The sequence below is a fragment of the Lontra canadensis genome, unplaced genomic scaffold, assembly GCF_010015895.1.
Source record: "Lontra canadensis isolate GAN:19392208 unplaced genomic scaffold, GSC_riverotter_1.0 scaffold92, whole genome shotgun sequence".
In the NCBI taxonomy this organism is placed as follows: domain Eukaryota; kingdom Metazoa; phylum Chordata; class Mammalia; order Carnivora; family Mustelidae; genus Lontra; species Lontra canadensis.
In genome coordinates, this window is record NW_022631086.1 from 2033279 (window position 1) to 2050785 (window position 17507).

At 38.2% G+C, this 17507-nt stretch overlaps 1 protein-coding gene and 1 non-coding gene across 3 annotated transcripts in view; one reads left to right on the top strand and one right to left on the bottom strand.

Moving 5' to 3' along the window:
- SYNE1 (spectrin repeat containing nuclear envelope protein 1) overlaps positions 1–17507 on the bottom strand; it is a 451046-nt gene that overhangs the window by 274685 nt on the left and 158854 nt on the right. For both annotated transcript variants that reach the window (XM_032836376.1, XM_032836375.1), the window contains exons 24-31: positions 16014–16148; positions 13182–13340; positions 12770–12978; positions 12043–12151; positions 10303–10467; positions 7068–7235; positions 5107–5277; positions 3990–4130 (exon numbers count right to left, since the gene is read on the bottom strand). In XM_032836376.1, coding sequence (XP_032692267.1) covers positions 3990–4130; positions 5107–5277; positions 7068–7235; positions 10303–10467; positions 12043–12151; positions 12770–12978; positions 13182–13340; positions 16014–16148 — 1257 coding nt within the window. The remainder of the gene's footprint in view (positions 1–3989; positions 4131–5106; positions 5278–7067; positions 7236–10302; positions 10468–12042; positions 12152–12769; positions 12979–13181; positions 13341–16013; positions 16149–17507) is intronic.
- Positions 5645–5751, top strand: LOC116854535. The gene has a single exon (XR_004380183.1). It is a non-coding gene; the product is annotated as a U6 spliceosomal RNA (small nuclear RNA).

Sequence of the window (17507 nt, forward strand, 5' to 3'; positions counted from 1 at the left end):
ATCATTGTTAGGAAGACATAGTTATCCTTCTATCTTATCTTCTATCCTATCAACCTTCTATCCTATCTACCTATTCTATCTTCTATCCTATCTACCTTCATAGTTATCCAACAATTCTCACAAAAATCTTTTCCCATGGTTCCCTAGTTTGGGTTTACTGCTTTGAATTCTCAGAGGCATTATAACTAACTAACTTCTCTACAAATATGTTAGTTTATTACAGGCCCCATTCAGGCAATGATTAATGGTGATTGATTTTTTTTTCAGTCACATAGATAAGAGATTTCTAGGCCAATTATATAAACATTTTTTATTTAATTGAAGGATATTTTAGTCAATACAGTGTATCACTGATATTTACCTATAAATAAACATAGTTAACTAGTTCCCTGAAAAGAGAGATCATCTGATCTTAATGCTGTTAAATCTTATTCACTGTATACCTATACTATATGATGAAAAGAAGGTAAGTTCTTAACCAGTTGAACCTGGACCGGAGCCCTAGATTTGCTAATTACTAGTTCTTTGACTTTGGTGAATTATTTTTTAGACTTTCATATAAAATGCAGGTAGTAATGGTTTCTTATAAGGTTGCTATTAGCAGCTCATCAGCAATTTCATTTTTAAGTGCCTGGCACTCTAGCAGGTGCCTATTATCGCTTTTTTTTTATGTCTCTCATAAAATTGAGGACAAAAGGGTTTATAAAATTTACACATTGATTTTCATTAATAGTGAACTACTTCAATTCAAAAATGAATTTAATATGGGTGAGGCACTGGTAAATTTTAGCTGTTACCTGAATTTTGTCAGGTAAATGTATTGAAAACTGAATTAAAAAAGCTAATTGCAGAGATAATCTTTTGTGAAAAAAAGTACCTTAGTGTCTCATTTCTTCTCACGTAAGAGACATTCATGGGAGGTTTAAATTTTGATCAGAAACTCCTCTTTCCAAAATAGGTAATGAAGAAATCCAAAGTAAGTATTTTCAAAGGTGAGACTTCTGACAGCCACCTCTTCCCACAGAGTATCTCCCAGAATTATTACATAATTCCATGTAAGATAGTTACTACATAATACTATTGTATCTTCATGTTTGAAAGGCTTAAAGTCCACATAGAAATATCAACATTACTTCAGAAAAGGACCCAACAATTTGATAGAATAAAAATGGGTAAGTACAGCTTCCTTTTCATGATAGATTTATAATATCCCAAGAATCGGTATTTGCCAATGTCACATTAAATTCTGTGGTTATAAATGTCCTCTGCTGGTGTGATGGGCTTAGAGTCATGGTGGACTCATTTGTGAAGCCTGATTCACAGCATAATCTCTCCAGACCCTATGAACAGAATCAGAAGCATAAAATAGTATTTCCCCCCCACTACTGTTTCCCAGAGCCCAAGAAAATCATGGAGAAAGTGGTGTTAAATCTGAAAACGCTTATATACCTTCACTCTAAGAGCTTTCTGTCAGAGCTAGGTATGGGGAAAGCACAAAGCAGAGGAATTCAAAGGACAGAGTGATATTGATAAAAACGAAATTGAACCAAACAGAATAACATTATAAGGCTTTATCTCTAAGTCCCAATAAGAAGACCCATGAGTGGCAGTAGAATGCGGCAGGAAAGGACGGACTCTGGCATCAGGTAGGTCTAGAGTTGAACGAGGTGCTGTCCTGCACTAGCTGTGTGACCTTGAGTGTGACCTCTGAATTTTCATTTCCTCATCAGTCAAGGCTTGCTGTAAAGAATAAACATGATATTGCTATGGACGTCTTACCCCACAGTGACAGAATGCACTCAAGTTCTTGAGCACAACCGCACGAGGGCTACAAATGGAATGAAGGCTGTATTAACAATGTGGAGGGAGCAAAAAAGTAGAGAACAATTATTCTAGATGGCATGTGCTTGTGCGACAGTATACAGAAACAGTAAAGTAGCTCAGTTTTTCAATGAAAAACCTAATGGCTGAATGTGTGCGCTCTGGGCTCAGCTCTCGTAGGTTTGAATCCCAACCTCACCAGTGAGTCATCCTGAGATCTCGGATAAAATCATTAAAAAAACCTTTGTACCTTATATTTCCTTCTTACACAATAGGATTCATCGTGACACCTATTTCTTAGGATTGTTTTAGAGATTAAAGATGATAAATATCATATGAATAGACCAGCATATGTCTATACCTATATATGTATCTATATATATAGGTATATATGTTCAGTAAATGTTAGCTCTCATTATTAAACCAATCGCAAAGTATGCAAGATAATTAGCTAAAGAAAATTTTCATAGTAAGACTAAAAACATTACATTTGCTTCATCTACAGCTGATAAACCTATTCAAAGGGATCAGAACCACAAGGTATCAAAAACTCTGGATGTAACCTGGGGGAACACCCACATAGTAATTAACTCAATAGATTTGTTTGTATTTATAAAAGACATCTGATATAGTTTTATACATAAAGTAATTAAAATTAAAATTAAAATGATGTTTATTTAAATGGCTGATGAAAATCATACAGAATTGAAAAATTCTATGGCTTTATAAGACTTCAAACTCCCCAGTGAGTTAATAATAGGAGAGAGAATACGAAATTGGCAGTATGAGAGACGGAAACCTTTTAAGCCTTTTACTGGTAAGAAAAGAGCAGCACGGGGTATACTTGCTGAAGGTTCCTACCTCATGGATAGGAGTCTTCTTTCTTATTCATTGGCTAACACATTTCTATATTAACTCAGTCATTCGATAAACCCAAAATATGTACAAAGGGAACCAGAAGAACCTGTACAACTCTCTAAATGCTTCAGACAATGCATTGGTCTGCTCTGACTCTCTAAGCTGTTTGGGCTCATAGGGTTGGGCTCGTGAAACACGCCTACTAAGTACTATCTGTTGGATGTCCCACCGGAGCCTCAACCTCAATTAGTCCCAAACTGAGTCTGTCATCTTCCTCAACTAACAGCCATTCCTTCAAGTTCCTGTCTCACTCCCAGGGTGTCTGTTGGACTCAGAACCTGGGATATCTTCCTTTCTTTTACTCTCTATCTCTTGCGTCTGTTCCCACTGACATCCCTATTGCCCTAATTCATGTCCATATTAATACCGACATGCAATAAATTTCTAATTGGATCCCGTGACGCAAGCCCTTCATCCTTTCAATTTTCTACACTGCTTAAAAATCTCTCTCCCTAGGAGCACATGGGTGGGTCTGTCGGTTGAGTGGTGTTTCTTGATTTTGACTCAGGTCATGAACTCAGGGTCCTGGAATGAAGCCCTGCATCAGGCTCTATGCTCAGGGCTGAGTCAACTAGAGGATTCTCTCTCTTCCTCTGCCCCTCCCCACTCTTGCACATACCTGCACGCGTGCTATCTCTCTTAAATCAATCAATGTTTTAAAAAAAAATGCTTCTCTGTAAAGTATAGCTCTGATCATGTGACTCTTTTTCTTAAAAACCTTTAAGGGTTCCATGTGGCCTAGACCTTAAGTATCTTTGTAATATGGCCCAACTTTCCTTTACAGCTGTACTTCCATTTTTCTGCTTTAAAACAGAATCTCCATACAGTCTCATACTTCATGCCATTTCCCATTATAGAAATGCTCATGTTTTGTCCCACATTCTGCTTTTCTATGTCTTACCTGCCCTTCAAGGTTCAGTTAAAAATATTACTGCCTTCAGAAAGATTTTTTTTAAAGTATTCATCTATGAGCGAACTAACCATTTCCCACTTTAATAAAAAATTTTCTTAGTTCTTGATATTTAAATCTTTTTTATTTAATTCCTTATTTATTTCATTCACCAGCGTGTTGAAGAGTGGATGATCAATAAACAAGAAGTACTGATTACATAAATAATTATAATAATTGATTGTAATAAGGGATGAAAACAGGTTCAAAACCAAAAAAAAAAAAAAGAAGAAGAAAAAAAGAAAACAGTTTTGCTTCTGAGTAATGAGCACCAAGGGATTGTACGGTCAGACTGATATACCTTTGTCTGTTCCAGTTCTGAAGATAAACTTTCCAAACTGCTAAAACTCAAAAAGCGTTCATGGCTGGAACCTGTTTGAAAAAGGTATCTGACCACTGTCTCTTTGTTTGTTTCAAATCGCTCCCATTTTCTTAATGTGACCTAAATTTGAAAAAAAAATGAACATATCATGTTATGAATTATCAACATGTATCACAAAATATTGTTCACATTTCCATTCATTTGTTGGGCTGTCAACCTCCAGTTAACTCTGTCCCAATTTCACATGTTATGCTGAACAAAGATGGTGCTAATGTCTCCTGTAAGAATTTCACTCTATGTTTCAATTCACCTACAAAAAAGAGGATGTGTAGACTAGCATTCTCAGCGTTTTCAATCCACTACAAAGTCCTATGAGTCTAAGGATATTACTTAAAATGTGGATAAGGGATAAAGGAAAAAAGAGCCTCCCAGTCTCTTTCAAAAAAAGAAAAAATAAAAGGGAGAAAGAGAAAGGAGGAGAGTGGGGAGTGATAGGATAGGTGGCAAGAACTGAAAACTTTTTAAGACTGTCAAGATCACAATAAAACATAAACATGTGGGGGCTCCTGGGTGGCTCAGTGGGTTAAAGCCTCTGCCTTCAGCTCAGGTCATGATCCCAGCGTCCTGGGATGGAGCCCCATATCGGGTTCTCTGCTCAGCAGGGAGCCTGCTTCCCCCTCTCTCTCTGCCTGCATCTCTGCCTACTTGTGATCTCTGTCTGTCAAATAAATAAATAAAATCTTTAAAAAAAATAAATGAACATGTGACTGTTTGGACCACCCAGAAGAGTGAAACGGTCCAGTGTTAATTCCCGGACTCAGACAAGTGTGCATTAATATTCTGGCTTTATTACTGATCACTGCTCTGCGACTTTGGGTAAAGTCCTCAAACTGTTTCTGTTTAAGCTTCCACTCTGGCAAAATGTGCTAATTATAGTGCCTATCTGCTAAGCTTGACGAGATGATTAAAAGAGATAACTCGTGTCAATACTTAGCACAGTGCTGGAGCATCAGAGGCGGGAACCAACGCTCGCTCCCATGAGGAGACGCCAGCCGTGACCTGGAGGCTAACAGGGCCCTAACGTCCGGTCTCCCACCTGGATGCGGCGCTCCTGCTTCTCCCTGCTGTGCTCCATGTTGTCCAGGGTGCTCTCCAGCCTCCGCAGCTCCTCCCGGGCCTGGCCGGGCAGCCCGCCTTCTCCCTGCGGAGCCTGCGCTATCTGCTGCTGCACGTCTCTCTTCTTTGCAGAAATCCTCTTTGTCTTTTGCTGGAGAGCAGGTGGATAAAGTTACTCTGTGAGCGACTAAGCAGGATAGAAACACCTACAGTCTAATAGAGGTACAACCTCGCTGCAGCGTGGGCCCCAACTGTCTTTTAACAGCTCCTGTGAACAGGGGCGCCTGGGTGGCTCAGTCGGTTAAATGTCCACCTTCAGCTCAGGTCATGATCTCAGGGTCTTGGGATCAAGCCACCCTTCAGGCTCCGGGCTGAGTGGAGTCTGCTTGTCCCTCTCACTCTCCCTTTCCCCCCACCTCTGCTTATGCTCCCTCTCTCTCTCTCAAATAAATAAATAAATATATAAATAAAATCTTTTAAAAAGAAGTTAAATGTGAACAGTTAAAATGGCAATGGGGGTGCTCGCTTCGGCAGCACATATACTAAAATTGGAACGATACAGAGAAGATTAGCATGGCCCCTGCGCAAGGATGACACGCAAATTCGTGAAGCGTTCCATATTTAAAAAAAAAAAAAAAAAAAAATGGCAATGGGGACTCTATGTTAGTCAAAATGGGCATTATTTAAGAATATTTTATGTTTTTAACAGTAAACAACATAATTTGATATTGGTGTTTTAACTGTGTGCAAATTTAGGCACTTGGCATTTTATGGAATATTCCAGAAGGAATCCAACAAAAGCGTTCATTTGACATGATTCTCCTTAAAGAACTATTTCTGCCTAAAAACATGAATTCCTAACTCTAATTTTTTTTTAAATAGTTTATGCTGTAAAAATGCTGATACTAAGAGAATTTAATTCCTGGGTATAGTCAGACTGATAAACCTGCTGAGACACATGGGGAAAGTTATCTTTTAAAATAAACTTTTTATTGAGGTATAATGTACAAACAATGGTAGACAGATCTCAGGTGTATACATAACGAATTTACATGAAGTAAGCACACATAAAACCAAGCACTGTTCCAAGAAATGTAAGAGTTTTAAAACATTAATGTAAATATCTATAATTACATATTTCTCTGACTTAAACTGAACCCTAACACAACTTTTAAAATGACTGAGAACAATGTAATGCCAAGCATTATTTTTTTGTACTCAGTCTTTTTATAATTATTAAATAAATCTGTAATGCCTAGAGGTTGCTGTTTTATACACACTTTTAATGCCACTTCCATTTAATATATTATTATATATAAAATTATCTAGCATTTTGCTATACATTACGTTAGCTAGGGTTTTGCCATGAAAATACTTGAGTCATACTTCTACTTACATTGAGTTTGGCAAGTAAGTTTGTTAAAATTGTTTATTATCAATACATGTACCAGAATTTCTTTACTCTCAGTTCTAATCCTTTATAAAAGCGTATTATCCTGAAAGGTCTCGTACTTCATATAAGTTATCCTTCTCCCAAATGAGACGTATTCAAAGTTGTAAACTGAAGGGCAGGCTGTTAACATAATGGCAAAGAAGAGTGATCTCAAATATGGGTCATTTTATCTCTACGCTTTCCTTCTCTGTTATGAAAAGGACAACTGAGCAAGTTTTATGAAGGTTTTCATAGCTAAATTATTCCTTGAACTTTCTGATGTCCTCAAATCACTCAGGCTGAGAATTTACCTTGCAGGCTCTTCTGAAATACCTAATATTTAACAGAGAACAGAGGTGCCAAGATTTTTTTTAACCATTCGCATGGACTCCACCCTGCACCCCCTTTCCCTTTGTCCTTACTCTTGGACATACAGTTCTCGTCACCACTCTGGCTTTGCCAGTGGCTAACGAGCTTTGCACGAGTGCCCCGGGGAACGGGCCTCCTACCTGGTGATGGAGAAGTAACTGCTGTGCTTCAAACAGGTTTTCCGTGTCCAGGATCTTCTCTGCCTGCTCCTGGACTTCTTTAGAGCCAGAAATTAAGTCTTCAAGGGAACTTTGCACTATTTCTTTGTACTGGACACAGTCCCCAAAGTTGTTTAACATCTTTTCAACCTGGATTTTCATGAAAAAATTACAACTCATATGATGCTCTTGGAATCTTAAATATTCTAAAGAATATGTGTAAAGTCCATCTCAGTAACTCTGAAATATATACACGGATCTCTCTTATTTTTTTATATTTTTGAGGTTTATTTAGTTATTATTAACTGCATAGCCATTTATGGGGATTGCAAGCCTCAAGGGATACAGCGCTCTGTGCCCAGTCAACCTGACAGTCAAAGCAGGGTGATGGAAGTGGGTATGCTGTACACCTTATTTCCTGGATCCCTTTAATGACAGTCCCACAACTAAAATCTCATCATAAATTTAAAAAATAAAGTATAATAAAGCTGAGTCCCTTCTGTTTAAGTAAGGAGAAAAACTGTGGAGGGGAAAAATATGAAAAGAATGAGGAGTATTTGTTGAAAATGCACTTCCAATATTTTGGCATAAAACACAATACAATGACTAATTCTGTGGTTCTTTAGTACATTTTTTTCCCTGAATTTTCTGTCTCATTTCTGCTTCCACTATTTCAGGGTCACTAGCCTCTTTTGTATTCAAAGTCTATCGCTCTCCCTTTTCATTAAGATTGTCATTTTCACACTGCTTGTCGTTTGCCTTCCACGGAAGCCTTTTCATTTCTCCTACTCTTATCCCATCTTTTTCTTTGATCCTCTTCTCCTCTGAGTTTGTCCCTGGTGACGTGAGCGTGCTATGCTCCAAACTAACAGCAAGAAGACACGATGAAAACCACAGACTCCACATCTCAGTAAATCACAGCTTTCGTTGAAAGAAGCGACTCCTCCTTACATACTGCCCGTCTAACCATGGCCTTTTCTTAGAATGGACAACGGCAAACACTTTGTGTTCAACACTAATTTAAATATTAAATGGATTATAATCAAAGTATGGAATGAAGATGTCAAATTCATCCTTTAATATAAATTCCCTACATGAACAAAATGAATGTTTCCTTTCCTCTTTCTTTGGTTTTACTAATGATTGAGTAGCATACAAGGGTATGAATATAAACTTTGACCTTTAAGGTAGCTAGGGCTCAGGTTCTGAGCTCACAGTGGTGAGGTTCTAAGCTCAGCGTTAAGTCTGCTTGAGACCCTCCCTCTCCCTCTGCCTCTCCCCTGTGATTGTGCGCTCTCTCTCTAAAAAAGAAAAAAGAAAAAGAATAGAGTAGATTTATTGAGAACAAAAATCTTATGTTCCTTATAAAGAGATATACACAAATAATATTCTTGGATATCTTATGTTACTGGTGCAACTGTAAATGTATAGATTCCTTGATTTTTCTTTCTGTTGCTTCCTTATTGTTGTATATAAATGTAACAGATTTCTCTACCTCGATTTTGTATCCTGCGATGTTACTGAGTCACTATATTGTACTCCTGAAACTCACATTACATTGTATGTTGACTAACTCAAATTCAAATAAAAACTTAAAAAACTATAAAACAAAAAAAAAAGGTAGATAGGTATGCTAAGAATTAATTTCTGTATTTGTTAGGGGCAGATTATTGCTACAAGTCCCATGGGCAGTGTCATGAGAGTACTTGGAAGATACAGCAAATGAAGAGCCTTGGTAAAGTGTTAGGGAGACTAGTAATTTCTAATTTTAAAGGCTGACAAAGTGTTTTATGTGTGGGGGGTGGAACAAAATATAAACTCATCTATCAGTGTGACTAAAACTATTTGTTAAGTCTTGGATCAAAGCTTACCTGCATGCATATTTACTTTTTTTTTTTTTTAAGATTTTATTTATTTATTTGACAGAGAGAGAGAGAGATCACAAATAGGCAGAGAGGCAGGCAGAGAGAGGAGGAAGCAGGCTCCCCACTGAGCAGAGAGCCTCATGCGGGGCTCGATCCTGGGATCATGACCTGAGCCAAAGGCAGCTTTAACCCACTGAGCCACCCAGATGCCCCGCATATTTACTTTTTAAAGCTGCAATCCTTACTTTTCTCCTTACCCTCTTGATCAAAGAAAGAGTAGAGAAGAATAATGTCAGAATTTTACTTAAAGTATGGTAGTGGCTATGCTTCCTGGACTAGTGCTGTGAAAGATGGATATGGAAGGACTGAGATAACTCACATCCCAAAATTTGATTGATCCTATCACTATTTTCATTTTGTCAAGAACTAGTAAGAAAAAATGATATATAATATCAAAATTCACAAATAAAACTAAAATCACATGCAGTTTAGAGTATTTTTGGCTTATGTAAATTCACTGCTAGGGTCGTAAGCAGATCTACATGCATTCAAAATATAAAAGGTTAATTGACCAAATTGTTAGATTAGGGAATTCTCCAGAGAATTCCAAATCTTCAGAATCAGGGAACTTTAAGTCACCTAGATGACCATTTTTCCATGCAAGTTCATAAATGACTTCAAGAAATAATGGTAGCTATCTCTTCAACTTTCCATTCTTAGTTATCTTCCCATGCACAGACTCATTAGACATGCATGACAACCTGGCTGGTAAAAATTTTCTCTCCAAGGGTAGAAGGGGCCTACTAGAAATGAAGTAAATAGGTTTGTCTATTTTAATTCATAAAGGAATATAAACACTGAAATATATATCAAGAAGTTTAAAATGGGTAAGTCTTGCATAAAATAGATTTTACTGGTCTGTGAACGTTGAATATTTTATTATTACCAGAGTTAAACTGTATTTTATTTTTATATCAGAGTTATTTACTTTATTATTATCAGAGTTAAACTGTAACTCTGGGTTCATTTGACTCCCAAGCCTAGGTTCTCAACCTCCATAATATACCTTCAACTGACCATGAAACAATGCTTTTAGTAAGAGTAAAAAGTGTAGATCTGGTAAGCTTCATACTTTAAATACAGGTTGTTACTCTGAACTAACATATCCGATAATGGCACACACCATAGTTCAAATATCTTCCCCACCAATCTTCATATGAATAAGTATTTTAACTATTGTGTTTGAACTATACTTCCTTCATATAATTACAGTGTAATCCCAACCCAAAGCAAAGAACCCTCCAGATTCCTCACCCAAAACTATCCAGTTAAAGTGTGAGCAAATGATCTACCTCTGACAACAAAGCTGTGAGAGCCTTGAAAGAACCAGATAATTTTGCCAGCTCGTCTCCTTGCTTTTGGGCTTCATTCTCAGAAGAAACTTCAATTAAAATTTTAAGCCTGGATTTCAGCCAGTTGAGAGTCTCGCCCTTTGTGGTAACACCATTCCTGATCTCCTGGAATGAAGAGAAATACATTGTGAATCCAGAATGGACTCAGACTGAGAAAGTTGATACAGTGGAGGCAGGAGAGCCCATCACTCACCAGTAATGCCTGCTTATTTTGCTTTTTGTTCACATCTTTAACAAAAGTTCACAAGTGCTAGAAAAAAAATATTTACCCGATGCCAATACCTAATATGTAAAATCAGTACTCTGTATCAAAAAGTTAACTAGATGGTTAGTTCATAATTAGATGGTTAGATATTTACAGATATTCCCCTGAGTACAAATAAGGATGCCTCTAAAAGTACTGTAGAAGAAAATGAGATACCAAAATTGGGAACTATAACACATATTATTTTCTGTTAGTTGGGAGGAACATTGTATTTTTAGAAAAAAAAAAAAGGTTGAAATAATCCCTTTTTTAGTGAGCAGATTTCTTTTTATTCGAAGAGTTTAGTTGTTGAATACTATTATGGATGCCCTAAAAATTGATCTTAACTTTATGAACTTGTATTTTATGCCTCGCTTTTGTTAGCTTGGAAGTCAATAACCCACTTAGTAAGATGTGCAAAAAGGAGCACAACTCTGATCTGGGAAAGGAGGGCATACTGACCAGGACAATGCTGGAGAGATTCTGGGGCCTCAGCCCTTGTGAGGTCTGGGAACCATGGGAATGCTGACTGGGACAACCTCTTCCTCCTACACAGCTCTGGGAAGCATGAGGAAACCATGCAAGTTGCTACAGAGGACCACACAGGGTAAATTCACACCCACAGAAAATGACCGCTTCCAGAACCAAGTGGTCTCTTCATTTGAAGCTGTGCATTTTTTTTTTTAATATAACAGCAACCAACAGCCAATAATAGTATCCTTCTATAGGTATAACATGATATTATTGAGCATCTCTAGTATTTAATGGTATTATAAATTTAAGAGAAAAACATGAAACTCAGAGGATAGGAATAGAAAGGTAATATATCCTCATTAACAGCAGCTATGTGACTTACAAGAGTTCAAAATGCTGAAAGATAAGGATTTTCACAATGGCATGTGCCTACAAAACAGAGCAGAGCCACGCTAAAAATGAGAAGGTTGCTGTACGTCATTCACAGAACGTGAACTGGGTTCAGGCTTGGGGTTCTGTCACCTGGCTCGGTTTATGAGGCTGTGCCCAGGCTCAAAGAGCTGATCAATCCAGACTGACTGTGACATAGAAATGAAACTTAGAAATTTTGCCCAATTCTGTGATCTGTGGCTGAAAATGTATAAAAACCTCCAGTGTTCTTGTTTTCCATAACAATTCTTAAATCTCTGCTGTGTTATACGCCCATGCATGCAATTTTCTTCTCGGGATTTTCCATTAGCTAAAGACGTATGAGAGGTACGACTAAGCAGGACTAAATCTCAAAGCTAACAATGATTCATTGGGGAAGTCCCCTATTCTTCTCCACAGTAACATGAGGAGACTTATTCTTAGGATTGTTTTTTCAGCAATTTAATTTTTTTACAGATAGAAAAGAATACATCAGTTAGTCAGACTGTCTACCATTCATTTTTTTATTATGAAAAATATGGTCCAGAACTAACCTCTACAGCACGTTTAACCTCTCCGTGGTTGGCAGTATCTAAGGGTTTACTCTTAAACGCTTTCAACTGTGTCTCCTTTGCAGATATCCAAGATGAGAACTCAGAAATTCTGAAACATCAAAAATATTCTCTTATTAAAGGGAGACAATATCTCAGTGGATAAAATACATTTTCTATTTGGAATTTATTCATGGAAATTTAACAATCAACTGATTAGAAAGTCAATGAACACATTTTCTGGAAACTGCCCCTTTAGCATGAAGCTCAGGGCAGGAGTGGCTCCCCTGAGCTGTTACTTGGAGGAAAGAGAAAGCAAAGCAGATGGAGTTCAGCTAAGGAAAAAGGTGTGTTCCCGGGGCCTGAGCACCTGGGAGTTTGGAAGGCACCACCTGGGGTCTGGCCTCATCTATGTCCTCCAGACCGAGAGAACCCAGAGGCAGAGTCGCCCTCTGGGGATATGAGGATATCAGGGAGAAAGGAACTGCCTAATGTGCTTCAGAGGGATAACATCTGGGTCCCTTAGAAATAAAGGGTTTGACCCTGTTTCTGACTGAAACCCATTCTTTTTTTATTAAATGAAGCATTTTTATATAAGAGCGCGGGCAAGGTCACACAATCTGATTTTCTTTATTGCTTTGGAGGAAACACATGTCACTTCTTGTTGTGCGATGATCTCTGAATTCACAAGTATTAGGACAGACCATGTCCATCTCGGTTCCCCAACTACCTGCTAGTGTAGTCCTTCCACTTGTCTAGGTCTTCCACGAGCTTCATGTAGGTGGCATCGATGGCAGCTCTGAGCTCTCTGAGAGTGGCATGACAGGTTTCAGGTGTGTTCCTTACCGGGTCTCGGACTGGGAGTTTCAGACACAGTTCTTCAATAAGCTGTAGCCTTTTCTCACAAAGATGATGAGGACCTTTGTCACTGAAGAAAATCTAATGAGCAAAAACCGTTGATATACTGCCGGTGAGAATCCATAAAATACTTCCATATTTTCATAAATGATTCCCCTTTAGTCTACTAGTATACAGTAATTAAGCTATTTAGTGTTTTCAGACCCAAACCAAAGTATCAGGTATAAATCTTTTAAGTAACAATGTGACTTCGCATGCCTGCACTTGGGGTGTGTCGGACGTACCCTGTGTTCTTTAATGATCTTTTCACTGCCTTCCTGGGGTACCAGCTTGGTCTCCCGATCCAGCTCAGTTCTGCATTCTTCTACAGAAGCTAAGAACCTATTCTTCTCCACACCAATCTTCAGATGTAGCAAATGATATGGGGCTTCTCCTTGAAGATCCTACATTCCATAGGAAGATTAAAAAAATATGATGCCATTCCAATCATACACATTTTCAATTGGAGTGACATAAATCCAAAAATATTCCCTTTGGGGCCAATGTGATTTAATCACTATCGACTGCACCTGGCTGCTGTGATTTGTACTTTTCCAAAGACTGGGACCGCAATGAATTCTTTTAACCTGCACAGTCGGATTTTTCACAGTAATTATTCTATTTAATTTTTACTATAGCCCCACACAGTATTACTATTTCTATTTTACACGTTAGACCATTGAGGCTCAGGGGTAAGTGGAAAAGCTAGATTTGAATCTAAATGTAAACCATGCACTGATTCCACATACCCTCTCCCTGGCATATGTCCTTTTTAATTTTGTCAACAACCTTGTGAGTTAGGAAGAACATATGTATACTCACTACACAAAGGGCAAAGAGAAAACTTTACTAGTAAAGAAGCCAGGATCAACAGGCCGCACTTTTGACCACCTGCCTTATCCTTCTTCCTTAGAGCATTCCTTGACAAAACAAGCCAGCCTCATCAAACATGAAATGTTTTATGTTCTTTTTTGATATAAGCATAAACTACATCATTATCTTCAGTCCTACAATTAATTAATTTTATCCAGCTTGTATCCTATGGCATTTAAAAGGTTACTTTTATAAAATACTAAGATAACTGATGAGAAAATGATTGGGGGCTCTGGAAAGAGTAGAACAGATTATGTCCTAGAGAGCTTAATGTTAGTGTGTATATGTAATGTAACATGTATATGTTAAATAAATACAGCTTTCCATTAGAATCTCCATTCCATAATACATTTATGATATGTTAGGCTTTAAAGACATCTCAAAAACCTTGGGTTTCTTTAAGAATCTTTTTTTTAATTTTCAAATTTAACAAGTAAACAAAATATGTCCTTAACTGTGTTTTTTCTGTGCTTGGAGTTGATTTTTTAGCCTATGTTACTGAGATGAAAAAAAAAAAATCAAGAACTGATGGAGAATATTTTAGCTGCCTATCTTCCAGACCCTGTGAGCACTTCACGTAATGCACATGAAGTTCGTCACTTGCTATTCCCTTATGATAGCACTCATTAATCTGCTGCTAGGGTAGGCTTCTTCCAGCCTAGCTAGAAGAAGACAGCCTTGGGTGGGTCTCCATTACACTGCAGCTCTCCTCTGGCATGCAGCTTCTAGAGTCGGCTTCCTTGTGACAAATCCAATGTGGGGCTCTCAAGTTAGACAAGTCAAGTGAATCCCTACATCCTCCACTCACGTGCTCTCCTGCTGTCTCTCTTCCAGGGGCTGGTTATTTCCTCCTCCCACCCATCCCCAGATCTCTGCTGCTTCTTTTAAAATCCTAGCTCACTATGTCTGTATTTACCCCCAAAGATACAGAGATATAATGAAAAGAAGGAGCACATGCACCCCAATGTTTACAGCAGCAATGTCCACAATAGCCAAAGTGTGGAAGGAACTGAGATGCCCTTCAACGGATGAATGGATAAAGAAGATATGGTCCATATACACAAGAGAATATTATTCAGCCATCAGAAACAATGAATACCCATTGTTCGCATCAACATGGATGGAACTGGAGGGGATTATGTTAAGTGAAGTAAGTTAAACAGAGAAAGACAATTAACATATGGTTTTACTCATATATGGAACATAAGCAATAGCACAGAGGACCACAGAGGAAGGGAGGGAAATCCAAAGGGGGGAGAAATCAGAGAGGGAGATGAACCATGAGAAACTATAGAACCCAAGAAACAATCTGGGGGTTTCAAAGGGAAGGAGGGTGGGGGAGGGGGTAACAGGGTGATGGGTACTGAGGAGGGCACGTGCTATGATGAGCACTGGGTGTTATACTTAACTAATGAATCACTGAACACTGCAACAAGGACTAATTATGTACTATACTATACTTATTATGGCTAACTGGCCATAATAAAAAAAAAAAAAATAAATAAAATCCTAGCTCACAACTAGTTACGTGATTCATTCCTTTCTACTCTCCAAGTGGGGCCACTTCTCTCTTCCAAAGCTTTCATAAGTATTACCTATATTTTGGGGGACTTATTATATATTATACTTTCATTATCTGCAACTAATTATCTCCTACTGGAGATAATTAACTCCTACTGGAGATAATTAACTCTAAGCTCTTTGGAGAAATTGATTGTGCTTTTGTGTTTGTCACTGAGCCCTTAAACAATAAATGTTCACATTTATATTTTTTAGATCATAATAATCTAAACCAGATGGTAAAATCCTTAAAAACAACAAAATATTAGTATACCTTAGTATAGTATATACTTAGTATATAAAATGTTAGTATACCTTAGTTACTTAGATGATAAGAGTTTACCAAATGTTACCGAGTAAGTAAAATGCCCTTGCCATTCTTGTCCCCAAAAATACTCAGGAAAAGAGAGCACTACTGAGTAATATCAGAAAATCAATACTATTAACAAATAAGAAAAACAAAATCCTATCACATTTTTTCATTGTTTTATTCAAGTTCAGTTTTTTTTAAATGGGAGAAGTAGCTGTGGTGGTTTTCCATGAATTTCCACATTTCTCTTACAATTGAAACTTAACACTCTCAGGCTCTCTCCCATCACACATGAAACCTACTTATGCGTGTGTCCCATTATGTCCTGACTCACCTTCCACTGTTTATGGAGCTTTCTAACGGCTTCCTGCAGACCCTGCTGCTCCTGCTCAGGGAGAATGTCGGTGAGCTCGTCGCAAGCTTTCAGGAAAGCATTGAGCACTCTCTGATCCAGCTGACTGAAAAACTCCTGGCATGGAGAGGAGGAAGTGGGTAAGAGTGTTGGGCAGAATAAAAGGCAGCATCAGACACCACACAGTTAAGCAGTCGTGCCTCTACGCAAGCCCCTCAGCCAGCTGCTGCCCTCTTCAAACCTTCCTGGCAACTACTCTTTTTTTTTTTTTCAGGAATGAACTATAATTATCTATAGTTATGAGTCAGAAGCCACCACATCAGAAATTCAACTAGTGCTTTTCATTTTTTTAGAAAAAAAAAATCTTTGCAGTTTTCAAATTTGGTAGACTATTCTGGAAGGCTAAGGGGTCTAAAACCTTGATTCCATAGGACTAGAGTTTTCATTTCCTCTTTGGTAAAGTCAGAAGAGCAGAATAGAAGCCAGCGTTTAGCCTCACCATTCCTCATACCCTAATTTAATGTGTTTCAGGCCCTTCTGATTCATTATGAGCCATTTCTACATTCAGACAAGTACAACATGACCCCACATGCTATGGACAGAACTGTGCCCCCCAACTATCTGCCCAAATTTATATATTGAAGCCATAACCCCCCAATGTGATGATATTTGGAGATGAAACCATTGGGGTAATTAGGTTAGAGGAGGTCATGAGGGTGGGACCCTTATGATGGAATCAGTGCCCTTATAACAAGAGACATCAAAGGTCTTGTTCCCTATGTATCTCTGCCTCATGAGAGCACAGTAAGAAGGTGACCAACCACAAGCCAGGAAGAGAGTCCTCGCCAAACCCAACCATGCGAGTACTCTGATCTCAGATCTACAATCTCCAGAACTATGAGAAAATAAATGCCTGTTGCTTAAGCCACCTAATCTGTGTATATTTTAATGGCAGATCAAACAGACCCATACAGCACATGTGTACCTATGTGCATGACCAGGTATCAACTGAAGGAGATGCTGAGTGGCCAGAGACATCAACCCGAACTTCAGTCAGCTATGGCACAAATATATTGTGGTCATCATATGACAGCGTGGTTTATACCAGTACCCACTGGAATTTCAGGAAACGTAGCTCAAAATACATGTTCTCAGAGGGCCCCTAATCTCTACAGAGCATTTAAGAGATTGCTAACATTTTCAAAACCCATATATGTTTGAAACGAGCATGATTAACAGGAAGATGACTTCACAACAGGACAAGTTGTGGATCAGCTACCAAGCTTCAAGGGACGTGGTACTCACACTTTGATACGGCGGATTCATGAAATGAGCACAAAGACTTAGCCATCCATCTAAAATGATCTCTTAAAAAGAATATGTTGGTTATTTCTCAGAATTTCTCAGCTAAATAATTCAGGAGAGCCTCATTATACATCCAGTAACTCTCTACCACTTCAGGGGCTTTGGAATGGC